The sequence below is a fragment of the Marmota monax genome, unplaced genomic scaffold (genome assembly GCF_021218885.2).
Source record: "Marmota monax isolate L192 unplaced genomic scaffold, Marmota_monax_Labrador192_F-V1.1 WCK01_AAM20220418_F8-fsc00205, whole genome shotgun sequence".
NCBI classification, from domain to species: domain Eukaryota; kingdom Metazoa; phylum Chordata; class Mammalia; order Rodentia; family Sciuridae; genus Marmota; species Marmota monax.
In genome coordinates, this window is record NW_026692417.1 from 1,821,951 (window position 1) to 1,849,436 (window position 27,486).

Genomic DNA, 27,486 nt, shown 5'->3' on the forward strand with positions numbered 1-27,486 from the left:
GTACCCAGAAATCACGAAGGGAGGCTGTCCTGGTGAGAGGGTTGTGGAAAGCAATCCCGGAAACCCCGACGTTCGGCTGCGCTTGGAGGGAAGCAGGGCCGCAAGGTTGGTGGGGCCGACCCTCTCGTACCCGGGCGGCCGCGGGGCATGCTGGGAGTTGTAGTTCGATGTTGGTTTAGGGTTTGGGGCGTGGAGGCTCCAAAGTCTAGGTTTGACTTCAGCCTGCCCCTGATAGATAGTTCCCGGGCCGCAGGTGACCCGTTATTGACTGCCGTTAAGGACCGTTACTATTCTCGGGTAAGTGAGAGAGACAGGCCCGCGGGTGCGACTTGCCGGGACCCGAAGGTCCGGCCCCTTCTCAGAGGGGACTTTCCTGCTAGAAGCCAGATGGGCTTCTGGCAGCTTTACTCACGGGATTCTAGACAGCCCCAGGTCGTTGGCAATTTAAGGCCTCATGAGAGGAGACAGGATTGTAGTGTGCAAAAAAACTGCCTCCGAGCCTGGAGACCCGACTGTTCGGCATGCAGGGCTTGCTGCATCTTGACCTCCAGATACCGAGGTATTGGTCTCTACAGAGCCCTTCTGCACATATTGTCCCTTTTATTTCCTGATGTATACCCACAAGAGCCTTCCACTATTTAATGGGCATATGATCTTATCAACAAGCTTAGAATGTAGTTGCCATCATTCCCCTTTTTCGCAGACGTTAAAAACAAAGTGGCCCAGAGAGGTTGGTAAATCATTCAGTCGTATAGCTAGTAAGTGGCAACTAAGTATACAAATTTGGATCTGTCTGCCTCTAAGCCCTCTAAATTCGTTACCATCACAAAATTCCCATTGTCTGTTCCAGGCATCCACCTAAGGAAATCAGTTATTAGAAGATAATCTGCAGCATCTTAATTTTTAGACTCGAATGTTTCAGTCCCTTGGATCTCACTTCTTTGAGTAATCTCACCGAGTCTTGTAAATAGAGCACAAAGACGTGGTTCCCCTTCTCAGAGATTTCCTGTTCTGATTGGGTGTTGAGGGAAGGACTAGTTCTTACCATGAGAGAGTTGTGTGGCCAAAAAGGGAAATGATCTTTGCCTTTGTGAAACTCAACATGAGAAGAAGGACAGGGTAGGAAGAAACAGTTTCCATCTGACTCAGGGAAAGAAAACCAAATAAAATATAAAGCTAAATATAGTCAGCTCTTCTTATATTAGTCGGAGAAGCAGAAAAGTAAATATGATCCAAAGCTGCATATAAATCCCAATCATTTATACTTGACTTTGGAAGGAAGTCAAAGCTGCCTACTTGAGCTGAGATCTGTCACCACACTCATCTCTCCAGGGTCAAGACTGCTGTCAACATGATGTCATATATGCAACTGCAGGGGAAGGGAAGTTCTGAGATTATAATAGTAAAGCCTCACATGTGTTAGATGGGTTTAATTTGTCTAAATGTTTTATCTACTTTAGCACATATGACCTTGTGAAGTAAACAGGGAAGGGGCCTTGAAGAAACCAGTACATGCCAAAAAAAAAAAAAAAATGACTGATACCCAATGGCAGAGCTTGGGCCAGAACTCACACTGGTATTCTAATTCTGAGCCCTGTGTTTTCTTTCCCCACAGACATACAAAGATTGAATGAACACTAATGAAGCATGACCAAGGAAGAGGGATTATAGGGAAGAAGGTACTGGTTTCTATGAACACTGCCATTCTTGTAGTTCAAAGCCTAAGCAAGATACTTAGCCTTACATTTTAATGTAAACAGCAGTTTTTTGCTCAGTGAAGAGTTTTTCTGGGAGGTAGGCAAGCAGTGTTGCTGTCATGACCAAGCTGAGTAAAAGCCTAAGCCCAAAGTTAGGAATAGAGCACCACTGAGAACTCTGAGTTAGAAGGTACCTGGAGGCGCTTACTTGCTTTCTCTTGGATTGTTCAAGTTATAACCCTCACTTAGATTTAAAAAAAAATTTTTAGTTGTAAACACAACACCTTTATTTTTATTTATTTATTTTTATGTGGGGCTGAGGATCGTACCCAGTGCCTTGCACATGCCAGGCAAGTGCTCTACCAATAAGCCACAACCCTAGCTCCTTCACTTAGATTTTGTAGGATCCATGATTTATCAATCATAGAATTGAATTTGTAGGTAGTAAGTATAGCCAGCCACAGTGGTGCACACCTATAATCCCAGTGACTTGGGAGGTTGAGGCAGGAGGATCACAAATTCAAAACCAGCTTCAGCAAATTAGCAAGCCCCTCAGCAACTTAGTGACTTGACCCTGACTCAAAATAAAAAAGGGCTGGGCGTGTAACTCAGTAGTAAATACCCTTGGATTCAATCCCCCATACAAGAAAAAAAAATAGTATATGTGATCTCTTCTTAATTAAATATTTTTTAAAAGTTTTTTTTTGGCTATAATCCCAGCAGCTCTAGAGGCTGAGGCAGGAGGATTGCAACTTTAAAGCCAGCTTCTGTAACTTAGTGAGATCCTGTCTCAAAATAAAAAGGGTAGGGATGTAGCTTAGTGTTAAAGTATACCTAGGTTCCATCCCCAGTACTGCAAAAAAAAAAAAAATTAAAGAAAATCCTTTTTTGTTTTGTTTTGTTTTTGTGGTGCTGGGATGGAACTCCGTGTCTCTAATATGCTAGGCAAGCAATATACTACTAAGCTACATCCCCAACCCTGCCACTTATCATCTGATGCCTAAGTTTACATTTTGTTTTATAGTCAAATTAGCAAAGAATGATCACCCAAAGCCAGAGTTTCTAAATTGGGTTTAAGGATGATTTCCATGGGATTCCAAGAGTTTTTGTATGTGTTCTTTCTCACTTGCCTATAAAAGAGCTTTCCACTTTCAGATAGCTGTAATTGCTGAAAAGTTGGCCATTTCTGCCTTATGCAGTTATGCAGAAATATGTAATCTTGTGTCCTTGTAGATAGTTGCTACACTTTCTGCAAATATTATCTAGCTCTCTAAAATTCTTTCTATTTTTCAAGGTAAAACAATCCCAACTCTCTGAGCTTATCACATGAGAATGGTGGAACTCTTCCTTCTGGTTCTGCTGGTTCGTTCTCCCACCCATTCTGGCAGGAACATCATAAGAAGATAGTAGGTAGTGAGGTACAGCAGGGCTCAGAGGCATGGCTGGGGAACATGCCCATGAAACTTGAGCTTACAGATTCTGAAATTTTCTCCTAGTTGTAAATACCTCCATTATCTCTTCATGATTGTTTTTGGAGGCAGCAGAGTATAGTGGTTAGGAGTATAGGCTCCAGAAAGTGACTCCCTGGGTTCTAAGTCCTGGCTGTATCTCTGATTAATTAATGGTTTCAATGTCATATATATTCAATATCAGGGTACAGTGGCACACGCCTGTAATCCCGGTGACTCAGGAGGCTGAGCAAAGGGGACGGCAAATTTGAGGCCAGCCTGGGCAACTTAGCAAGAGCCTGTCTCAAAATAAGAAGGACCATATATAATTCAATAAAAGAGTTGGGGGTGAAGCTCAGTGTTAGAGCACCTCGGAGTTTAATCCCTAGTACTGCGAAAATAATTTTTTTAATTTAAAAAAATAAAAGGGACTGAACATGATGGTGCTCACTTGTAATCTCAGAGACTCAGAAGACTGAGGCAGGAGGATCACAAATTCAAGGCCAGCCTCAGCAACTTAGCAAGGCCCTAAGCAATTTAGCAAGACCCTGTCTCAAAATAAAAATGGCTGGGTGTGTAGCTCAGTGGTATAACACCCCTGGGTTAAATTCCTAGTGCCATTTAAAAGGGGGGGAGGCTGAGAATGCAGCTCAGTGGTAGAATACCCCTGGGTTTGATCCCTAGAACAACAAATAAAGAAAAGGAAGGAAGGAAGGAAGGAAGGAATAGTTGCTCATAGTGTCCATTATTTTTTTTTTTTTAAAGAGAGAGAGAGAGAGACATTTTTAATGTTTATTTTATTTTTTTTAGTTTTTGGTGGACACAACATCTTTGTTTGTATGTGGTGCTGAGGATTGAACCCGGGCCGCACGCATGCCAGGCAAGTGCGCTATCGCTTGAGCCACATCCCCAGCCCCTAGTGTCTATTATTGATTGCAGTCCTTGATATACTCCCAGCATATCAGAGATAATCCTTTCTTGTAGGCATAGGAAGGATGAGCCTGGTTGTGATTCATATATTCTATATCTTAGAGCACTCATAACATGTTAGGTTCCATGGCCAGAACTGGAGAATCAGGCATAGGATAACAGTTCCTGCCCTGGGTTCACTCCACGAATTGGTAGGTATCCAGACTAATAGTTACAGTGCAGTACATAAGGGAACGTGGATTCCAGCAGGAGCCCAGAAGAGGGTTCCCTAACCTGAGGAAATGACAGCTGAGCTGAGTTTTCCAGGGAAAGCATACAGGTAGATGTTCTAGGCAGAAGGTGTGAAAGTGCAGATGCCTGAGAGAAAGGTATTTTTGAGGTACCACAATGAGAATGATGAGACTGGAGGTTGGAGTGTAAGGATCATTTTGGAAGTTGAGATTCAAGAAGCAAGCAGGAGTTGGGACATGGGACAGGAGTTTGGCCTTCATCCTAAAGACATGGAGGCCACTGATGGATTTTTAGCTGGGGAGAAATAGGATAAAATTTTTGTTGGCTAAAGGTCATACTGGTCAGCAGCCTGCCCGTTCAAGGCAAGAGCATTTTTTTGCTGTGAAGAATGAGGGCCAGTGGATTCAGTGTGCAATAAAGGATAGGAAAATGGCCTTTTGCATTTTCTTCTCTCCCCTGGATCTTGATTCATCAAGAAGGCACTCCTTGCTTCCTGAGATACAGCCCGGACACCTAGGCCTGTAACACAGTGGGCCCAGCCTTCTTGATGCTGTGGTTTTAAGAGTGTGACAGGCATTTCCTGCCCAAAAGGCACTTAAGGTAAAATCAGAAAGACCAGATGCACTTAAAAATAAAATAACAGGGGCTGGGGATATAGCTCAGTGCCACAGCTCTTACTACCATGTGATAGGCCTTGGCTTGATCCCTGGTACCATCAAAATAAAAAAATTGAGCTAAAAGGTAAGTGAAGTTGAGGGTAGGAGTACATATCTTTGGGGCAGGGTTGTATCAAGGGGAAGATTCCTGAAGACAGCAGACTTTGAGATTGGCTTTGAAGCTGTTTAAGCTCTGGATTCTCCATTATAGTTTCTGCAGGCCCTATGAACTCCCTCCTGAGTTTAAGTCACAATTGCAGCCTTACTTTTGTTTGTGTGGTTATTAGAATTGTGACCATTTTCCCCCACAAACCCTTAGGTTTTATGAGGTTGGATTTTCCTCACCTCTGTATCCATTGAGCCAGCACACAGTAAACCTTCAATTAATATTTGCTGGATAAGGCTGGGGGTATAACTCAGTGGTAGAGCCCTCCCTAGCATGTTTGAGGCCCTGGGTTGGATCCCCAGCACTGTGTGAAAAAGAAAAAAATTGTTGGATTAATTAACGTGTGAGTGAGCAAATGAGAAAATGGTGAGAAAGAGGGAATGAAATCTTCAGGATAGAAAAATATAATAAACAAAGGGCAGGGGCAGAAACAGTATATTGATCTCTTATGTTTGTACAGTGCTTTATTGCTCAAAAATGTCACCATCTTATTTGATCTCTATTGTCAACTATCTTGAAATGATTAAGACAGGTGTTATTCCTGGTTTACAATGAGAAAAGAAAGAAGTTCAGTGATTTGTCCAAAGTTTCACTGCTATTAAGTAAGGAGATCAGACTTGAACCTGAATATTTTAACACAAAGCTGGTGTAGTAACTTGATTTCCTTTCTTCTTTCTCCTTTCCCAAGGGGAACATACAGTGAGATATGGGTCTAGAGTGGTGATCTGGCCAGGTCATGGAAAATCTTAAGTTTCAGTCTAAGGAATTTGGACTTTATCCTCCAGCCTATGGGAGGTTTTTTGTTTCATTTTGAGTTTTTGAAAGATTTTGTGTATTTATTTATTTGCATTATTGAAGATTGAACCCAGGCCCTTAAGCATGCTAGACAAGTGCTGTACCACTATGCCACATCCCTAGCCCTTTTTGTTTTTTTCAGGGTCTCACTAAGTTGCCCAGGCTGGCTTACAATGTGATCTTCCTGCCTCAGCTCCCAAGTAACTGGGATTACAAGCGTCCACCACTGCACCTGGCTTAGAAGATATCAAATAAAGGATAAATATTAATGGTATTTGTGAAGTGTGGTATAAATTTAATTGCATATTAATATTTATTTTTTTTTTAAATATTTATTTTTTAGTTCTTGGCGGACACAACATCTTTGTTTGTATGTGGTGCTGAGGATCGAACCCGGGCCGCACGCCTGCCAGGCGAGCGCGCTACCTCTTGAGCCACATCCCCAGCCCCATTAATATTTATTTAAAATAAACATATGGAAAATAAATTTAGTTTTAAGAACCAGGAGTCACTCTAATGTTATTCATCAAACAAAAGTTGAAGCAGTGCTATATACCAGGCATTGTGCTAGATGCTAAGGACATAGGAAGGGGGGGATGACTAAGATGCTCATTATTTTCAGGGTGAAATGAGATGCTGTGTAAGCATCTGGAGCCAGCTCAAAGTTTATTATTCCTGTCCTGAATAATGGAGGATATGTATTTTAGCTGAAAAAGCTCTTGATGGCATCACCTCAGAATGCAAGGGCCAAGTTTCAGTATTGAGGTGCCTGGGTTGAAGCCCCACAGCAGCCCTTCAATCTGTCTTCTGGATCATCTCCAGACAGAGGTGCAGTTGACGATGGCAGATTGGACCACAGGATTCTTACTTAGAAGACAAAGTCCTTATTTGTACACCAATAGTTTTCAACACTGAGGCAGTATCTGGAAAAGTAGGATCATCTGGAAGAGTTTTTAAACAATATGCCCCAAGAAGTTCAGATAATTTGAAAAGGCAGGGAAGGTATATTGTCCATATTACTTTCATGACTTGCCATTGTTATTGATGGGAAGCTTAGGTATCCCTCTGATATGTCAGGAGTAGGGAAAAAGTTGAGAAACACTAAGCTATGTTATCTGTAAGTTGTTTGGTCAAGGAAGGAAATGAGACATTAGATCTGGCCATATAGCATAGGAATTTGTTCTGCACAGCCCCATGGCTCAGAATTAGGAGAGTTGTTATCTAGGCAAGATCTTTCTAACTTCCAGGATGGGAATTCAAAGACAGCATGAAGCCCTGTTGAGAGGCTGTGAGCTCTCTGACATAGGACACATCTGAGTATAAATGACAGTGGCCATGTAGAGGAGATTCAAATACTAGCAGGGTGTTTGGACCACATGGACCTTTTGATCATAAGAGAGGAACCTATTTATTTGGTGATGGAAGTAAATGATTTATCTTGACTTGAAATATAGAAGAAAGTTTCAGGAACTAGAGTGATCAGAGAAGAATGTTTTATTACTTCATTCCTCAATATATTTAGTCCCTACTGTGCCAGGCACTGAGTAGTCCTACTTTTAAAAAGGAAGTAGAGGGCAGAGATACACTTTAGGGAAGGGGAATGGGAAGTAGGGTAGGAGTTAAGGACCACCTGCTATATATGTGATGCTTTCTAAGACACTTTTATGTATTTCCAATTCTTTCAGCAACACTGCACAGTAGAGATTATCCACGCTTTAAGAGGCAACAGGATGAGAGGCTGACTTGCTAGGCTTGTATGGACAAAATGTGGGTTCTGCAATCAAATGAGTGAATACCAGTTTCCTCTTGTGCAAAACCGTGAGGATTGAGTTAAAGCCTACAGATTGCTTTTAAGGCCTAGCAGGCAGAAAGTGCTTCATTAACTGCCATAGCTACCATGGTTACTATTGCTAAGTTAGGACTTCACAGCCCCCTCACTTACTGGGGCTTGGAGAAGCTCCAGCCGGGCCACGCCCACCCCTCCCCGTCCTGCCTTCCAGTCTCCGGCCCCGCCCCTTCCGATGGCCGGACGTCCGGTTCGCGAGTACGTTCCCGAGCCCCTCCTGCCGGCTGGGAGCCAGCCAGTAAGCGCCGTGGAGATTGGTGAGCCGCGGCGGCTGCAGCCAGGCCGGGTCTGAGCGCCGGTACGTAGCGCCGCGCGGGCGGGTGGGAGCGTGCCTGGCGACCGCTGCACGAAGCTCCTTTGTTCCTCTCCAGCGATCCCTCACCCGGCTGGGCCCGAGTTCCGGCCAGGGGCGCGCGAGACCACCGCCAGAGGCGCCGGATGGCGCGGAGCGGGGGGCGTAGTGTGCGCGCTTTCTTTTAAAGGTTGGGCGACAATTTATTGAGCATTTACCGTGTAGCTGTGACACTGGGACAAACAAGCACCCTTATAACCAGAATTCATCGTCTTGACAGCAAACCCGAGAAGCAAGGTGTTATTTATTCTATTTTACAGCCGTGGAAATGGTTCACAGTTAGAAAGGGGTGGAAATTGTGGTTTCAAACCTAGGCTTAGGTCAAAGCTGGTACGCCTTCGAACTGTGTGGTCACACCTCCGTTTTATTTTTTAAATTCAGCTTCTGCCACTTAAAGTTGTGTGACCCGCCCTCATTTTGCACATCTGAAAAGTGGGGGTAATAGCTGTCTCATAAAGTGGATGTAAAATGCTTTGCTGGGTAGCTGCTATTTTGTTAAGTAATCATCGATTTTTAGACGGTTCAGAACTTAACTCTCCTGATTCCTTCTCCTCAGGGAGACTAGAGTGGTTGGTTGCTCATAGTTGTCCCCCAGGTCTTCATTCACTGGTGATGAGGGCCTCAGACCACTTGCTCCTTCTCTTGCTTCCCAGAGGCAGCATTAGCATCTCAGGTATTGAATTTGCTTATGAGTTTTGAAAGCTATTTCACTCTTTAGTTTCTGGGAGATTATCACCCGAATGGATTTTCACATTATGTCCCAATTCTAAAGGTGAGGAAATGGAAGCTTCGAATGTTTTATTTGGAGTTTTATTTTGTTGCGGGAGGGACTGTGCTGATTTCACCCGAATAAATCTGATTGACTTAGTATGGCAAAATACCAGCATAGGCCTGGGGAAAACAAATGAAAGGTTAGATCTGGATGATGAATAGAAAATGGACAGAGCCCCTTGGGGTAGTTTTGTCTAGCAAGTCGAGATTCCCACCTGATCCTCTTCTGTCTGTATTGAGCAAGGTTTCAATCTCCTCCTGGGTGAGACATTTAAACGCCTTGGAGCCTCTCTTGGTGCCTAACCTTAAGGAGAAAAGATTAGGGCTGATAGCTGAAGACAGGCAAGCAATAAGCTTAGCTTTGTTTTGTTACCAACTAGCTGGCACATTTTTTATATTGACAGCTAAAATTTTTCTCTGAAATTTGCAATAGGCTCAGAGAATATGGTTTCTGGTTAATTGTAAATATTGACATTTTAAAATAAAGCTATTAACACTCGTTTAAATTCACAATGGGATTTAAGTATGGTAATAATTTGATCATGTTGTCCTAATTCTTTGAATAAAAGAACTACTTTTTTTTAACAGCTAAAATTTTATATCCTCCTTTTTTTTTTCCTTCTTGAACATATATTTCCATTTTGTTTCCTTACAAAAGGTTTTTCTAGTATGAATAGATTTTATGCTTAAAGTCTTCGGTTTATTATTCTTATCTGCAACAACAATGTCTACTTAAAAAAATATATCTCTACTTAAAATTAAAGCACTTTTGCCCACAGTGGCGCACATCTGTTATCCCAGCAACTCAGGATGCTGAGGCAGGTGGATTTGTGAGTTCAAAGACTGCCTCAGCAGATTAGTGGTGAGGCACTTGGCAACTCAGTGAGACCCTGTTTCTAAATAAAATTTTAAAAGGGCTGGGGATGTGGCTCAGTGGTTAAGTACCCTGGCTGGGTTCAATCCCTGGTAATCTCCCCCACTCCCCCCACCTCCTGCTGCCACCAAAAAAAAAAAACCAAACAAACAAAACTAAAGCACTTTTAAAAATTGTGTTGTAGTCATGTATTAAACATTTTCTTTTGGATTGAGGTTTCTCCCCCACCCCAGTTCTGGGAACTGAACCCAGGGTGCCTTGCAGTGAGCAGCATCCCCAGCCATTTATCTTTTCAGTTTTTTATACAGGATCTTGCTAATTTGCCTTGGCTGGCCTTGAATTTGCTGTCTTTCTTCAGCTTCCCAAGTAGCTAGAATTATACCACCAGGCCCAGTTTGGTTGAGTTTTTACAATTATAAAATACACAATTGATCAAAATAACAAAATTAGATTTTGTTTTGTTTTGTCAGTTCTGGGGATCAAACCCAGGGCCTTGTGACTACTAGGTAAGCACTCTTCTGCTAAGCCACATCTCTTAACCCAAAATGTTAGTTTTGATAAAACATTTTATTTCATCTAGGCATGGTGGCACATACCTGTAATGGAGGCTGAGGCAGGAGATTTACAGGTTCAACACTAGTCTAGGCAATTTAGCAAGGTCCTGTCTCAAAATTAAAAAGGGCTGAGGATATAGTTTGGTGGTAGAGCATCCCTAGGTTCAGTCCCTAGTACCAGAAAGAAAGAAATCATCATCTCCTAGGGTTTCTCATTCTTTAGTGGAACTACACTGGGCAAGTAACTTCTTTTAACTTCCATTTCCTCATCTTTAGAATGAGAATTAAAGAAAGAGCTGGTTTCATTGGGTGGTTGTGCTGATCAGATAGGATCAGGGTGTTCCTGTCACAAAGTACTCAAACAGTGGATGGGGTGACTGCTCTTCACATGCTAGTTCCTGCCTTCTGGAGAACTCACCTTTCTACAGTCTTTGCCTCGGTTTTCTCATCTGTGAACCCAAAATGTTGTAAGCCTAGAAATGTGGAGGTGGGAAGTAATTTTGAAAGGTTTTGTGTGGTTTTTTTTCATAGGTTTTCTGGAACAGATATTTTCTTATTTTAAAATAGTTAATGTTAGCTGGGCATGGTGGTTCATGCCTGTAATCCAAGAAACTTGGGAGGCTGAGACAGGAGAATCATAAGTTTGAGGACAGCCTGAGCAATTTAGTGAGACACCGTCTCAAAAAAAAAATATATTTTTTTTAAATGGGCTGGGGATGTGGGTCAGAGGTAGAGCACCCTTGGGTTCAATAAAATAGTTAATGTTGACTACTTCCTTATACATGAGTTGGACATTTTGCTGCAAGCTTTATGTATTCATCCAACACATTTTTTTTTTTTTTAAATCTACATCCCCAGCCTTTTTATTTATTTATAATTTGAGACAGGGTCTTGCTGAGTTGCTTAAGGCCTCGCCAAGTTGCTGAGGCTGGCTTTGAACTTGCCATCCTCCTGCCTCGGCCTCCTGAGTCACAAGGGTTACAGGTGGGTGCCACCACACCCAGCTCTAACAAATATTTTTGAGGCCCTGTTTTAGGCACCTTAGATATGCAGTCCCCAACTTTTAGAGGGAGAGGCAAACAACAGTGAATAAACACATAGCTGTATAATGTGTTGGGTGGCGATATGTCGATAATAGCTGAGAAGAAAAATGAAACAGTAGGAAGACCCAAGGGCAAAGCACAGGTGCTATTTTATATATTTGGGGACAGTGTCTTTGATGGAAGACAGTTGGGCAGAGAAAGATGTTGAGCTGCTCAGTCCTCCTGGGGAAGTATTTCCATTCTGGGGGAACAGCATCCCTGCATACGTGGGTGTGTGCTCAGCGTGGTCAAGGAGCAGGGAAGGGAATGATCTAGGAGGGGAAATGGTGGAAAATGCTTCGAGGGGCTGGAGGACTCTACAGGACTTGGCTTGTACTTAGGTGAGGGGTGGGAGCTCTTGGTGGGTTTTGAGCAGAGGCTGACCTGAGCTGACTGGCATTCTAAAGGGTCACATTAGCTGCTTTGTTAGGAATATGCTGTTGGGAAGCAACAGTGGCAGTAAGGAAATCACCTGAAACCTGCTGTACTGATCCAGGAGCAAGAAGACGGTCATATCTGCAACAGGGGGTGTCTGGTTAGGTTGTGAATGCGGAGGTAGAGCTGGCAGGAGCAGTAGTGAATTGGATGAAGGATGTGAGAGAAAAACAGGAGAATGCCAAGGTTTTTGGTATAGGAAAGAGACTTTTTATTTATTTTTAAAATTTTATTATGAGACAGGGTCTTGTTATGTTGCCCAGACTGGCCTCAAACTCTTGGGCTCAATCAGTCTTCCTGCCTCAGCCTTCAGAATAGCTTCAACTATAGGTACATTCTACCACATAGGGTTTGAGGCCTCAGCAAGTGGAAGGAGGGAGGTGCCATTTAGGAAAATGAAAGAGACTGCAGTGACTGTGACATGTTACACTCTGAATTGGGAAGATAAGGTGATGTGACCTCTGTCACTTCATTTAATCCTGATAAGACCCCTATGAATAGTGGGGTTTTTCTGCGGAGCGTGCGGTACTAGGGATTGAACTCAGGGGCACTCTACCACTGAGCCACATCCCCAGCCCTATTTTGTGTTTTATTTAGAGACAGGGCCTCACTGAGTTGCTTAGCACCTTGGTTTTGCTGAGGCTGGCTTTAAACTTGCGATCCTCCTGCCTCAGCCTACCAAGCTGCTGGAATTACAGGTGTGTGCCGCTGTGCTGGGCTTAAGAGTAGTCAGTTTTAATCCCATTTTTTTAGTTATGGAAAGAGAAGCTCAGAAAGCGAAGGAAATTGCCCAAGGCCACATAACTAGTTAAGAGACTGTAGAAATCCCAAAGCCCTTGTGCCTGCAAAGCCTCTGAAGAGGCCTTCCCTGTGACCCTTTTTCTATATAAATGGCAACGTAGTAATCTAGCCCAACACCTCTGTACCTACGGAAGACACTCCCTGGAGTGGTGGTTTATGCTTGGTTTTGCTTCAGTAGAGCCAAGATTTGTCCTCCTCTTTTTCCCTTCCCTTGGTGTTGGACAGGGGAGGGAGAAGAGGGTACTGACCTCAGCACCCTCTCTTGCAGTTCCCTCCAGATAATTGGCAGCCTGGAAGAGGTGGTGACTTAATAGGCCTAGCAGACAAGAGAACTTTTCACCAATAATGGAAGATTAAGAGTGGGGAAATGATATAAAAATAGCACTTAATAGTTAACTGGAAAACAATATATTTTTGCAACCACTGGTTCCACAAGAAAATAATTGGGTCCCAAGGCAGGAATGACTCATTTTCATGAATGATTATATTGATCATTGGAGGAAAATAGATATGTCCCCTTTGGAAAGCAATTCAGAGGAGAAGTGGCTGGCTAGCCAGGCATGCCCAGTGTGAAATCCTGAGAGGCTGTGGAGGAGGAGGAAGCCAGCTGCAGGCTAATGAGCAGCCAGGTCCTGGCCCTGTGCAAGCAGGTTTGGGGCTGTTGATTGGGAGTATGTGAAGCAATAGAACTTTCTTCCCACTTAGGTATTGAGCTCTCCCAAGGGAAGAGAGAAAGTGGCCATTCAAATATCAGTTCCTTGTTCTGTTTAACCCATTGGATGTTTTGTTTTTTTCCAGGAGAGATTTACTAGCAGCAGACAGCATGTTTTAATGGCAAAAAGGGAAGGCTGGGAGGCTGATTCCAGCCTCTGCTTTACTACTAACAGAAGTGTTTCCCCTCTCCTTTCTGGACTGATCCAGGCTGGGTTATGGAGTCATTTGTCATTTACTCTATGATTATCAAATATTTCCTCTAGTAGCTGGTAGGGAGCATGGATTCAATGCTTAATGTTTGCCAAGTATAATTCTAAGCACTTTACGTGTATCAATTCATTTACTCTTCACAGTGACTCAAAAGTAGGTGCCATTAGCTCCATTTTATAGATGAAGAAACTGAGTTGAACTGACTTGATCCATGTCACTCATCTAGTAAGTGACATACATTGGACACCATACAAGATTCTGGAGACAGTACAAATTAGATATTCTGGTCTCATGAAACATGTTTTATTGAACCCAAAAAATAGTTACTAAGGGGCTGGGAGTATGGTTCAATGGTAGAGCATTTACCTAGCATGGAAAAAAAAAAGTCGTATAAGCAAAAGTACAAATTATGATGGCTATGAAAGAGGGAAAGTAGAGTAATGAGCATTATCAGAGGCCTGATTTGGGGTGGGGGAGTCAGACAAGGCTGCTACTGTGACTTTCTCCCTTGTTGCTTTTAAGTTCTGGCTGAGTGACCTCTCTGGTTCCTCATCCAAAATGACAATCACCATTGAGTTTTTTTGTTTTGTTTTTGTTTTTAACCCCGTAACTATATCTTAAGCCTCTCTTTATTTTTTGTTTTGAGACAGGATCTTGCTAAGCTGCTAAGGGCTTCACGAATTTGCTGAGGCTGGCCTTGAACTTGGGATCTTCTTGCCTTAACCTCTCGGTCACTGGGATTGCATGACCACACTGGACCCTCCATTGCTGCTGATACCCTTCCCAGTTACCACCACCACATGTTGTAAACTTCATGAGGGCAGGAAATGTGGTTCTGTCCAGTTCCAGGGGTCTGATTGGTTGACAGAAAGGGTACAAGGTAAAGAAAGAGGAGTAGCTGGGTACTACTGTGGCACACACCTCTGATCCCATCTACTCAGGAGCTGAGGCAGGAGGATCACAAGTTTTAGATCAACCTCAGTAAACTTAGGCCCTGACTCATTTAAAAAGGGCTGAGCATATAGCTCAGTAGCAGAATGTTGGCCTAGCTTGTACAAGGCCCTGGGTTCCATCCCTAGTATCACAAAAAAAGATGGTGGTAGGAAGGAAGGAGTCAGCCAGAAAGTGAGTGAGTAGCAGAGGAAATAGAATGCTTGGAAGTCCTTGAGCTAGGAAAGAGCCTCCATGTACAGGGATAGAAGGAAGGCCAGTGCAACAAGCACAGGGCATGGATAGTGACTGAGGGGTTCACAGGGCTGGAGAGCTCTGTGGGAGGCCAGAAGAGAAGGAATAATGTAGTGATGGTTTCAAGCAAGGGAGTGACATGATTAGTTGACTCTTTAAACCATTACCCTGGCTTCCATTGGGAATATGCATGAGGGACTATAGGATCATCAGGCCACAAGGCTACTGCAATGGTCTGGGGACAAGATGCTGGGGCTTAGTTGAGCAGGGGGCGTCTATGGTGTTAAAATAGTAGTGGGACTTTTGTCTAGGAGAGCCCACATGCTTTTTTCTCTATAAGAAACACTGCCAGAAGAGGCTCCAAGGGAGATGATTCATCCCAAGTGGGAAAAACTGAAAGGCAATTTGGAGAACTTCAATGAGAAGAGCCCACCATTTATGAAGCACTATAGAATCTGACCTTCCTTTCACAGGCTTCTGGACTCACACCAGATTCCACCTCTCCGAAGTTCTTGCCTTTTTTTTTTTTTTTTTTTTTCTTTTGTACCCTGTTCCTTTCCACTGATGTGGAGAATGAAGGGAAAGAAAGCTTTGGATGTGGCTGTCCTGGCATCAAAGTCCTGTTTTTTTTTTTTCTCAGTCCCACCTTAGCTGATGAATCCCTGGCTTAGGTCCAGTTACTAGCTTTCTTGTCTTCAGAACTGGCATTGGCTTTCTAGCCAAGCCAGATCTGCAAATGGCTTTCAGCATTGAGGAAGAAGATTCCAGGTTACCATTGGTGATGTCATTCCTTAATTCAGTGAGTGAATGTTTATTGACTGCTCCCAGAAGGACAGGAAGAAAGCACTCCTGAACAGCCTCCCTGGGAATCTGACACTGTCACTGACACTGGAAGGCCAGCCCTCTTGTTTACAGGTGTGGAGACTGAGTTCAGAGAAGCGAAGGCATCTGGAGTTTGGCCATTTCTCATTTATGGAACACTTGCCACCAAGGGCCAGATTGATGAGACAGACTCCCCATAAACCCCCCTGTGTAACCCCCAGTTACACAGGGTGGGTTATGGCAGTCTTGGAGACTGGGATCTTGCCTGTCAGCTCCAGCCCACCACCTTCCCTTTTAGCCAGCGCTTCCAAGCCTAGTTGATTCAGACCCAGGGAACTGGGGTAGAGCCTGGTTTCTGTACCTTTTTAAAGTTTTGTAGATGATTCAGGTCATAGCCAGGCTTAAGAGTGACTGTGGGGTCCCATTGCCTCTGTGAAAGTGGCAGTGGACTGAGGAAAATGGAATAGAGTCTGAAAAATGAGGGCTTAAATCATGGTCTGTAGGAAAAAATCATGAACACAGATTGTCAAAGGTGACCCCTTATCCATCTGTATCTGGGAGAGTTACCAACAGGTTTGAGTGGGATTTGGAAGCAACTTGGAATCTAAGCCTCTGGTTCCCCCTTGCCAAGCTTTGAGGGGATAATGGGTTCTCACTTGCTGTAACTTCCTACCCAAAAGATCCACCTGGCAGATCTGGGAGCAGCCACCAGTAGGAAGGCATTCACACATCAGGTCCAGGCCGAAGACCTTCTTATTACTGTCTTTGCTTCTCTGTCAGCTCTCTGCTCCTCCCAGCCGTTTTTTTTTTTTTTCTTAAAACTTTTATTTTTTAGTTATAGGTGGACACAATATCTTTATTTTATTTTTATGTGGTGCTGAGGCTAGAGCCCAGTGCCTCATGCATGCTAGGCAAGTGCTCTACCACTGAGCCACAATCCCAGCCTCCAGCCTTTTTTATTTGTTACTGTCTCTCTCTCCAATTTTCCCCTGGGGTTGGGGGAGGACCTATGTTTTCCTTGGGTTGTGTGAAAGGTCCCCATCACCATTGCTGCGAAGCAGCCAGCAGTTAGTGAAGGAATGAGTCACAGAAGGGCTTTCTAGACAGGAACAGTTGTTATTTGTCCAGCCTCTTCAGGCTAGCAGCCCAGAGCCTCCCTGGGCCTGTGCTCCTCTACCCTCCTAGGTCTTTCTTACAGGGCCCAAGCAGCTGCTGATCTGTTTCTGCAGATGGCCATCTAAGGCACCAAGAAGGGAAGCTATTCATTAGAGTCCCCTGAGAACCTATAGTGTACATCTGTGCCCTGGTCACTGTCCATAGACCACTTTCCCCCCATTCTGCAGAAGAAAGCAATATGGTAATAAGAAAGCATTTCTCTTTGATTCTGAATTCATTTGTCTACAGATAGATTTACCTTTCTTGTTAGTTTAAAGGTAAATTATTTTTTTTTAGGGCTAAGATTTAGGAACTCTGAATTCTATCTAGCTGCTGCTGATCGCTGTGGCCTAATAAAATCCCTTGCCTGCTCTCGTCCTCAATCTGCACTGCTGTAAAGAAGAGCTGGGATCTATCCCAAGCCCTGCTACATATCAGAACTGCTTGGGCAGCTCCATTCCCACAGATTGGGATTCCCTAGGTTTCAGGGGGGGTTTAGCCATCTGTGTACTGGTAGGTTGAGGTTGGCTTGGGCAGAAGGTCTTCCAGGCCCCTTCAGCTAAGCCTGGCAAAATTGAGTGACTGGGTGACAGTGGCTTTCCTTTCATGATGAGCTATGAGAAATACCCTCGCCCCCTCACTAGACCTGACTTGTCCTCAATCCCACTCCCACCCCTCTAGTCTGATCTTATGTAGAAAAGAAATAGACCCTCATTACTTTAGGAGCAGGAGCTGATGGCATTGGATTCTGTATTATAGAGCTCCAGCCAAGTGGCCCAACTTTATTTTTTTTTTTTTTTTACTGAACCTAGGCTTTACTCCTCTTTTTGCAACCTGGAGGGAGATCACTGGGGGGTCTAGCCTCAGAGACATAGAGGAAACATGATTTTCAAATGGTTGAATACTTCGGTCTCCAGATGAGGAGGCTGGTGGATATTCTCTCTGCCGTGGCTCTCCTGGCTGAGAACAAGGCTAGGCAGATTTAAACATCCAAGTTGGTTCTCTGCCACCTCAAGTCATTCACCCACACAGCTCACATCTGAGTGGCTGCCTCCCCTGTTGTTTGGCATCCTCAGCAGAGGCAAACTCATTTCAATATAAGCCAAAGCAAAGTCTAATTAGGACAGTAAATCTGCTGTTTAACTAAAAGAGGTCCTACAACAGATTTCAAAGTCCTGGAGAAGTAATTTGATGCTGAGCCTTTGATGTAATTGCTTCTAGCCTGGAAACAAAAGTCAATTCGAGGTAACCTGTTTGCTGCAGAAAATGCAACATGCCTGTTATGAGACAGTTTGAGGTGGCAGGAATGGGGACATCATGAAAACCTTTTTTTCTTTCTGTGCTTGGCTATATAACTTTAACCTTATACCTACTAACCTGCATCAGCATCCTCACTTCCGTTTATTGGACATTTACCACTTATCAGGCCATGAAATACAGATTTTATATGCATTTTCTCTTCAGTGCATAATAGCCCTATGAGGCAGATTTTGGTAATCCCATTTTATGGGTGATAAAACTGAAGTTCACAGAGGCTAGTGACTTCCAGAGTTGCACACCATGTAAGCAGAGGAGCTAGGTCTGAAGCCATCCGTGCTCCTAAACTTTGTGCTGCCTTGCTGCTGCTTAAACTAAGGAGGCCACAAACCATGATGCTGAGCTCCAGGTTAGGTTCCCTCCACCCACCCCAGCCTCTCCTCCTTTCCTTCATATTCCTCAGCAAGATCTATACTTCTCCACACATCAGGCTTATGGCCTCTAAGCCATACTTGCCTCTGAGCTCCCATCTGGGCCACTTCTCAGCTGGGGAGGAAAGGACTGTTCATCTCACTCTGGTGGTCCTAGTGCTGGTGCTCAAGGTAGGGTGGACAGTGGGAGCTTCTGTGGAGAAGGGCATTTGGGCAAAAGAAGGGCCTAGGCACCTGGACTTCATTTGCTCCTCCATTTGGGTGGCTGCAGGCAGGACTTCTGTTCCCCATGAGCCACAGTGTTCCAGACCAGAAAGGATTCAGTGGGATTGAGGGCATCTGAAAATGACTTTGGGGTCATCCTGATTGCTGAGCTCCCACTGTGTTCCTTAGTCTGCCTGCTTTATCAGTGCTTTTTGAAGAACACTATAGAGACTTTTCTGCAGGGTTTCCTCCTGAAAGTGGCCCCTGCTCCCCAAGCCCAGGGCTGGACTTTGCTGGCCCAGCTGTCTCCCTTCCCTTCTTCTGCCTCCCCTCCCCTCCCCTAGCTCTTGTGGCCCAACACTGACCAGGCTGCCCACCTCTGACAGCAGGTCCTTTTGGCGTTGGTTTGGTGAATCGCTGATCGGCCCAGCTTGCCCTACGCTCCAGTGATTCCCTGGCTCCTGGCTTCTAGTCCGTCTGAGCTCCCTCTTTCCTGGGAAGATGTTCCTGGTGGGCCTGACAGGGGGCATTGCCTCAGGCAAGAGTTCTGTGATCCAGGTGTTCCAGCAGCTGGGCTGTGCAGTGATTGATGTGGATGTCATTGCTCGGCATGGTGAGTTGGAGTGGATGGGTTGAGGGATCATGCATAGCAGCTCCTCTGTGCTTCCTTTTCTGTCAGCCTCCCCTTTTGTCAGTCCCTTAGAGGCCTCAGAGGTGAGGGAGGCTTTCCCGTTGCTGTGGCCTGGTTTCCTGTCTCTGCCCCTGCTGGTGCTCGTGCTTCTTCTGTTTACTCTTCTTTCCCTTAGGAGTCTCCCCATCCTCCACCTGGTTCCTTCACCAGCATGAAGGATTCTGTGCACTGTGCTGTTAGCTTCAATTGCTTTTCCCTTCCTTATTTTGTTTTTGCTTCAACTAAAAGAAATACCCTTGGGTTCCCTCATTATTTTTCCTCTGGTAACTTGGGGTCCTCTGGCTTGCTGGAGGTTCCGTAGAGTTGATCCAGTCTCCTCTTTATGCCATAGTCGTCCAGCCAGGATATCCTGCACACCGGCGCATTGTGGAGGCCTTTGGCACTGAGGTCTTACTAGAGAATGGCGATATCAATCGCAAGGTCCTGGGGGACCTGATCTTCAACCAACCTGACCGGCGACATTTACTCAATACCATCACCCATCCTGAGATCCGTAAGGAAATGATGAAGGAGACCTTCAAGTACTTCCTTCGTGGTGAGACCCTGGGCCTGAGGTGGGAAGGGGGAGCTGGTTAGCTAGGTCAGTGAGTTCATATTGCTTATTGGCAATCCCCCTCCATGCAGAGACCTGTGCCAGCCCCAGAGGAAAGAAGCACATTTCCCTCAACTCTTAAGGAAGTTGACAGTTTAATGAGAAGAGACACACGAGGCTTTTGAGCCATGATTCCCAGGAAGTAAGTTGATTTTTCTAGTAGGGACAGAAATAATGATAGTTGACGAGTATTGGAGTCACAGACCTGAAGTCAAGTTCTGACCCTGACTGTTTGTAGCTGTGTGACTTTGTCAAGTGGTCCAGTTCCTCAGCCTGTTTCCTCATCTGCACAGTGCAGATCATGCCAGCGTTGAAAACACTGGAAGATTGAATGTCCCTGTTAGTGACGTCATTACACAGTATAAACTGTAGTCAGAGTCAGTTTTGGTGCTGGTGCTGGCTACTTGGGAAAATGTATAGACTGGAAATAGGAAGACCCAAGATGACCTGGGTGAGGGCCGGAGGGGTTCCAAATAAAGGATCATCCTCTGGGAATAGGGCCTCTCAGAGTTAGGCTAGCAGGTGCAGGGACAGCCAGGAATGTGCCATAACTGAAAGGAAGAGAGAATTTGAAAAGGAGGGGTCTGTGGTCAGTTGATAAGAACCTGCCAAGGCCTATACCCTGGTTCAAGCCCTGTTTTTCCGGATAGTGTTGGGCGTCCTGACTCTTACTGTCCAGGATGGAGTCCAGGACAGGTACGAGGATAGAAAGACTGGCCTGGGGCCCTGGAGCATTTTGTACCAGCCTTTGGAATATATGACCCCTAGCCTGGACCTGAATTGAAGGCCTGGCTGCCTGCCTCCTGTCAGTGATGATGAGAAGACTACTTCCAAGGGAGTACAGGGAAGGCTTTTAGACTGTCACCTCAAGTTCTTAGGTATGAGTGGGAGACTTCCCCCTCCCCCAGCCCCGTTGACTAGTACCTCCCTCCAGAGAAAGAGGGGAGACAGATATGCATGCTACCACCCTGCCACTCCCTGCAGTCCAGGGATTGACCTGTCTCTGGGCATCCGCCCTGTGAGATCACCTCACGCTATCCATCCCAGTAGCCCCTTGCCACAGGCCTCCTCCTCTCCTCCTCACTCAAGAAAAGTCTCTGGATTCTGTCTTCTGTGTCTGTGTTGTCCCCTCCTAGCCCCACCCAGGAGCAAGCCTTCTGCCTTTCATTCCTGCCCTTTGTATTTGCTCCCAGGCCAGTTACAAGTACATCTGCAGGGCTGTGAGGCGCGAGTGGCTCTCCCCTTCCAAAATTAAGCATCAGATAATGTCACCCGCTCCAGAGCTCTCCCACTGTGTCATCCACCCAGCCTCCCCGCCTCCCCAACCACCACCACTTTAATAAAAGCCAGAAAGCTCTTTTCAGCTCGATAAGGTGAAAAATGGGGACGACAGCTGTGGCTTCCACAGTCCCAGTTTTTCCCTGATGAGTAGAACAAATACAACTGTCAGAGTTGGTATAATCAAACGTCAGATAAGATCACCAGCTGTTGGGGAGGTCTCTGTGTAGGCAGACGGATGTCTTAATAGAGTCAGGATAGTTTGCAGGGCTTATCAAGCAGGAGGGATGTGACAGCTGAATAGCCCTTTGCTGGTGAACCAAAGAGCTGGCCACCAGCTCCCGAGAGGGACTCAGGAGAAAGGATAGTGTGGGGAGAAGAAGCAGTGGGAGCAGAGCAGGAAAAGGAGATAAGCGGCCCAGAGAGGATCTGGTCTTTTCTCCTGCTCTGAGCTGGGAAGAGTGAGTTGGCGGGCAGGGTGGGGAATCTGCACTGCTTTCCTCCCTCCTCTGAGGAACAATAGCAATAATACCCATCATGTATGGGGTACTTAGTGAGGGGCGAGGTGGTTTACATGCATTCAAAATTCTTTTTTAATCTTTACCATCATCCTGAAAAACAGGTATTTCTTTTAGTCATTACACAGATAAGGTTTGTCTTAACACCAGAGTCACATGAAGGGATGTAGGGGACTACAAACCAGGGTGTGTCAGCAGAGCCCTTGCTCCAACCTCTGTCTTAACTTCAGGCTTCTCTTATGCTTCCTGGGCAGCAGGTCTTGGGAACCCAACAGCACTCCCTGCATCATATTGAGGGCTCATTTCCCACGACAGTCCTAAAATTGGTTTGATGGTGTCCGGTTCTGTGAAACACCATCTTGGCTAGGAGTCTCTGTCCCTTATCCTGACTGCTCCCCACCCCTCCCACTTCTTTACACCCACACAAGGATGACTGGTATAAAGAAATAAGCATGTCATCAACTTTTCTGGGCAAATATCACTCATAGTAGGTGAGGGAGCACCCTGACTGGCTTTGGCTTGTGATGGGAAAGCCAACAGCGCCTTTTCTCCATTGAATGATTGGGTGCCATTAGTCATCACCATGCCCACTGCCTCTGACCTCTTTCCTTTTGGGCTGTTGCTGCCACCCCTCTGTGGGTCTTTCATAGAGCTAGCCACAAGACCCTTAGCAACAGAGGGCCAGGCCTAGACCTGGATCCTGGAGGAGAACCTAACCTTTGGGGTTTTTTGGTTTGTTTTTGTTTGTGGGTTGTTGGTTTTTTTGTTTTGTTTTGAGCAAAGGTAAGATGAAGTAAGGCAGAAAGAGCCCAGATGCTCCTGGAAACTCTCCCCAGCCTCCTGCAACTCTGGCTGTGTCCTGTCCCTACTCAAAAATAGCACCTCTTGGGGTTCAAGATCAAGGTGAACTAAACCCTCTGTGCTTATGCTGACCACCTGCAGCCCCCCTCTGTTCTGCTTAAAGCTTCCATTTTGGCCACACAGGAGCTCTGTATGCGACTTCCCACCTCTTCCTTCTCATTTCAAGAATCAGCAATCATCCCTACTTTCCAAGGCCAGAACAAATGCCAGCCCTTCTTCAAGGTCTTCCCTTATCAAGCAGCTAGAAATGATTTTTTGTAGCAGTCTGCTCTGCATGGCATTGAACTGGCTGGTGTTCAGAGTATGTCTGCCTTGGAAGGCCTCCTCTCTGCTGGGGTGCTATAGATGGTGGGGCCAGTCATGTAAGCAGTCCTCTGAGTGCTTGCAGAATTGAACTTGTAGGCTTTCCCACCTCTCCCCAGGATACCGCTATGTGATTCTGGATATCCCCCTGCTGTTTGAGACCAAGAAGCTGCTCAAGTACATGAAGCACACGGTGGTAGTGTACTGGTGAGTATGTGATATGATGTTACCTGGCCCAGCCTGACTGAGGTGGGAAAGGAAGGCCCCTGGGTTAAGGTGTGTATTTGGGAAATAGCCCACATCACTTTTTCTTCTCCCTGTGGGGATAGCCAGGACACACGGAGGGTTTGGGCAGCAGTGCTCTGAGCCTATAGAAACCAATTTCTGTGAATGACCCAGATATATCTGGGGCAGGTATGGAAAGTGATAGGCCCCCAAACCCTAGTGCTTGGGAAGGACTCCCCCTGCTGGCCATTGGAGGCACTTCAGCCCAGATGGCAGGCCTTGCCCTTGGCTACCACTGACTCCCTTTTTCCTCCTGGAGCACCTCTCAACTTTCCAAACAACTCCCACATTTGCCCCTTCATTCACTTTACCTTTCAGCATGAGATGTTCAGGACAAGGGTGGATATTTTTTAATTATTAGAAGAGAAATTAAAGGGAACAGTTACAAAACTTTTCGAGGGGCTGCTCATTGGTGACACTATGAACAGAAAACTGGAGAGAGCTGTCAGAGCCCAGCTGAATAAGGAGCTTTGTTTTCAGAATCTTCCAGGACAAGAAGCAAACCAGAATCCAGGTTTGGCAAACAGAAGAATCAAACTGTCAGGGAGAATGAGTCACACAGTCCCTGAGGGGTAAGAGAGTAGAGAAGCTGTGGGGTGTCTCTGCTTCCCAGAAACTTTTTGAATGCCACCCACAAATATAGCAGCACATAGGTGGGCACTTGGCTCTGCAAGTATTTTGGGCACAGGTGGCTCTCAAGAGATAAATGTGTGGGAGGTTGCTTGCACACTGGAGGTGGGGCCTGAATGCTCAGTGCCCTGGGAACCACCCTGCCCTCTCTGGCACCTCTCCTGTGGCTGTCACTTAAAGCTCAGTCTGAATTCCTTGAGCCAGGTGGGGGACTCAGGCATCCTCTGAGCTCTCCCAGTGGGTTAGGCCTCTGCACGTAAATCTGGAATCTGTCTTTGTTCTTTGTTTCCTATTTGTGAAAGACTCAACTGAGGCAAGGTGGGCCCCATGAAGTCCTGGGATTTTCTTTGCCTTAATAATGCAATTGGAACTTTATACCTAGGGGTAAAATACACACACACACACACACACACACACACACACTTAGATCTTAGTGTAGGTGAGAAAATGAAAAACAGGAGTCAGTTGTTTCTGCAGCCTCCAGATGACTCCATATCTGCCCTTGCCACCTTCTCTCAAAGACAAGCATCTTTGAGGTTGGCCTGTTTGCTAAGAGCAATGATAAATAGTTGCAACTTCTGGTGGATGAGTAGGATTATGTTGATTCTGCCTGCTCTCTAGGGGAACTTTCAGCCCCACCCACTTGCAGGTAGATTCCTGGTAGTCTCATGTCCCACCTATAGCCCATGAGGGTGTACAGCTCTCAAGAGAAGCCAAAGAGACAAGTGATTATTTGCTTTTCAACAAATTGATTTATGCTTTACTTGGTGAACTATGTCTGGAAAAATTTGAAATAATGTGGGAGATTTCCAGAGTGCTTACACACTAATATGATTATTCATGTATTTGAGGAATTTGACAATTGTGGAATTAGTGTTTGGGTAAGAATACCAAAGTCATAAATACCTAAGCCTTAAATTAACTATAATGGTCCTATTTATCAGCCCCAGGAAGGGCTGTGAGAGGGTGCCGCCTTCACATCTGGGAGGGGGTCCTTTGGGCTGGGCCATACCTTCTGAAGGATTTCCACTCAGCCTCAAGCCACCTTCATTCTCACTTGGATCCCCAGTCACAGACATGTGCATTCCTGAGTAAGGGTGAATATAGTCCTGTTCTCAGCCAGACAGGAAGCAGCTCCAAGACCTCAGCAGTACACTGTACTCCCATGAGGAAGGAAGTTCATTTTCATGGAGGGTGACCTTGTTCTTAGGGTCTCAGAGAAGGGACTAAACTGGAGTGATGAGATCCCATTTCATTTCATAGCTGGGAAAATTCATGCCTGTTACAATCTGAGAAAAGATGGACACAAACAGGTACTGCAGCCTCTTCCCCTCTTGTTCTCATTGAGGGGCTGAGGTAGCTCATAGAGCTAAGGTGTTCCAGGGGACACTGACCACAACCAGACAAGCGGCATGGATCCTGTGTAGCAGAAGACAGGAGAGGGAGTTTACTGAGAAAGGACCTGATGGCCATATCAGGGTGGGTAAGAGGAATTCTTTGGCTAGGCCCACTGGCACATGTCTGTGATCTCAGTGACTTGGGAGGCTGAGTCAGGAGGATCACAAGTTCAGGGCCAGTATGGGCAACTTAGCAAAAGCCCATCTCAAAATAAAAACCAAAAGGCTGAGGGTGTAGCTCACAGTTAGAGCACTCCTGGGTTCAGTCCCTTTAAAATTTTTCTTGGAATTGAGAACAGTATTGGTTAGCTTGATCCACAGTGATTGGTCCTATTCTAAGTCTGAGGGGGTCCAAGTTTTGAGCCCTCTTTACTCTTTGAAGGGACTCACCTGTCCTTCATCAGTGGCATCAAGCATAGCAGCCACCATCTCAGCACAGTCTTTGCTTTAAATGCACAGGCATAGGGGTGTGGAGGCAAGGAGAGGAGTCTTTTTCAGTGTCCCAGGAAGCTAGTTTTGATAATGCAGACTTGGGTCCCCAGGGGACCTGCCAGAAGTGTTCAGCTTGTGAGCACAGGCATTTCAGCAAAGGTCATCCATCCAGAGATCCAGGATATAGCTGATCCCAGGTGATTAAATTCTCCTATCTTACATCTGGGGACTCTAAGGCCTAGTGGCAAAGCAGAGAGACCCCAGATGGCAGAAAACAGCTGCTCCTCCTTTTTGATATTAAGGGGCTTAGGTGGCCCACAGAGCTATATGGCCCTTACCAAGAGTGGGGTGAGGGGGAAGAAGCTAATGAGCTTCCGGGCCTCTCTCCCTGGTTATGGGACCCTTAGTATCCCAGAGCAGCATAGAATTCAAGGAAAGATCCCATCCCCAGACCCCTGCCCACCCTTATACCTTGCTGGCAAGAGGGAGGCTGGGGCCTATAGTGCCCTTTTGCCCTGTCCTTAGTGATCGAGACACACAACTGGCGCGGCTGATGAAGAGGAACAACCTGAACCAGGAGGATGCAGAGGCCCGCATCAAGGCCCAGCTGCCCCTAAAGGACAAGGCCCGCATGGCTGACCACGTTCTAGACAACTCGGGCGAGTGGAGCATCACCAAACGCCAGGTCATCCTCTTGCATGCTCAACTGGAGCGCTCCCTGGAGTACCTGCCACTAAGGCTCGGGGTCCTCACAGGTCTGGCTGGAATTGCCAGCCTCCTCTACCTGTTTACCCGCTACCTTCTGCCTTCCCCCTAGGTGGGCAAACCAAAGCAGGAAGCCCCAGGCCTTTGTCTCCTTGGAGGCCAAAGCTAGATACCACCTTTTGTCTTCCCCCAGCTTCTTCAACATACATACATGCACCACACACACTCAACACACACACATACACACACACACACAGACACACTATGAATCTTGGCTGGACCACTGCTCTAGGCCAACCTTTCTTTATAGTGTGTTCTTTCTGAGGCTGAGAAGTAATCTATTGTCAATAGGTATGCCTTCCCAGCCTCCCCAGTGCCCCTCCCTCCCCTGGCAGCACCTATAGAACACTACAGAACAATGTCTGTGATGGCAAAAAGCATCAGTTACATTGGTATGGACTCCTGTGGGCAGGAGTGGGAGCAGTGTTTTGTGGCCCTCACCAGTGTTTACAGCTGGGAGGCCAAGGAATCCCTGAGCTTGAACCTTCTCTGAACACCTGCCCCATCAAAGCCAATACTTGGTTAGTAGACCATGGGGATGCCTTCAGCCTTCCATCTTCAAACAGGGTTCTCTCCTAGGTTAAAGTGAGGATTTACTCATGGGTAATGCTGTAACCAGGCAGAAGCAGAAGTTCTGGGAGACTCCCCTTCTTAGTGGGTTCTTCCAGTGTTCACCATCCCTTGCCCACTGCCTCCTACCACTAAGCCTCCTAGCCCTGAACCCTTGGTACTCTACAGCCACCACGCTGTTTCTCACCTCTGTGCCTTTCTCCAGGTGCTGCCTGGCCTGGAATATTTTTTCCCCCACTACAGCTGGCTAACAGCTCAGACACCAAGCCCCAGGCTGGGTTAGGTGCTCTGGGATACCACCCTCTTGTGTTTTTCCTTAATCATTGGCATAGTAATCAACCAAAAGTTGGTTGGTTTCTTCTAGACTGTACGCCTCTTGTGGGCAGGGTCTGTCTCCTTCAAACCTGTTTTCCTAGTGCAGAGCTGGCTCGCCATTGGTGCTCAATAAAGTATGTTGATTTGAAATACCTTGAACCAACTAAGGTGTCCAAATCTGGTGGATACCATTTGGGGTTCCACTTGGCTTCTTCCCACATGGAAACCTGGGT

The 27,486-nt window shown here is 45.8% G+C and overlaps 1 protein-coding gene across 10 annotated transcripts; it reads left to right on the forward strand.

The window, feature by feature from the left end:
• Positions 1-88: 88 nt before the first annotated feature.
• Positions 89-27,416, forward strand: Dcakd (dephospho-CoA kinase domain containing). Of its 10 annotated transcripts, none has more exons than XM_046442762.2 (6): positions 89-105; positions 1,616-1,679; positions 19,003-19,229; positions 19,639-19,842; positions 22,979-23,066; positions 26,129-27,416. In XM_046442762.2, exons 3-6 carry the CDS (start codon positions 19,118-19,120, stop codon positions 26,418-26,420), a joined length of 696 nt encoding a protein of 231 aa, XP_046298718.1. In that variant the 5' UTR covers positions 89-105; positions 1,616-1,679; positions 19,003-19,117; the 3' UTR covers positions 26,421-27,416. The 10 variants fall into 10 exon arrangements, with proteins under 10 accessions (XP_046298718.1, XP_046298712.1, XP_046298713.1 ...); XM_046442756.2 differs by lacking the exon at positions 89-105 and adding an exon at positions 117-297; XM_046442757.2 differs by lacking the exon at positions 89-105 and adding an exon at positions 117-297 and having other exon boundaries at positions 19,006-19,229.
• Positions 27,417-27,486: the final 70 nt, after the last annotated feature.

Coding starts and splice junctions, on each gene's coding strand:
- Dcakd (XM_046442762.2), top strand. CDS start 19,118: ATGTTCCTGGTGGGCCTGACAGGGGGCATTGCCTCAGGCAAGAGTTCT. Junction 19,230..19,638: donor GGATGTCATTGCTCGGCATG/GTGAGTTGGAGT, acceptor TTTATGCCATAG/TCGTCCAGCCAGGATATCCT. Junction 19,843..22,978: donor CTTCAAGTACTTCCTTCGTG/GTGAGACCCTGG, acceptor ACCTCTCCCCAG/GATACCGCTATGTGATTCTG.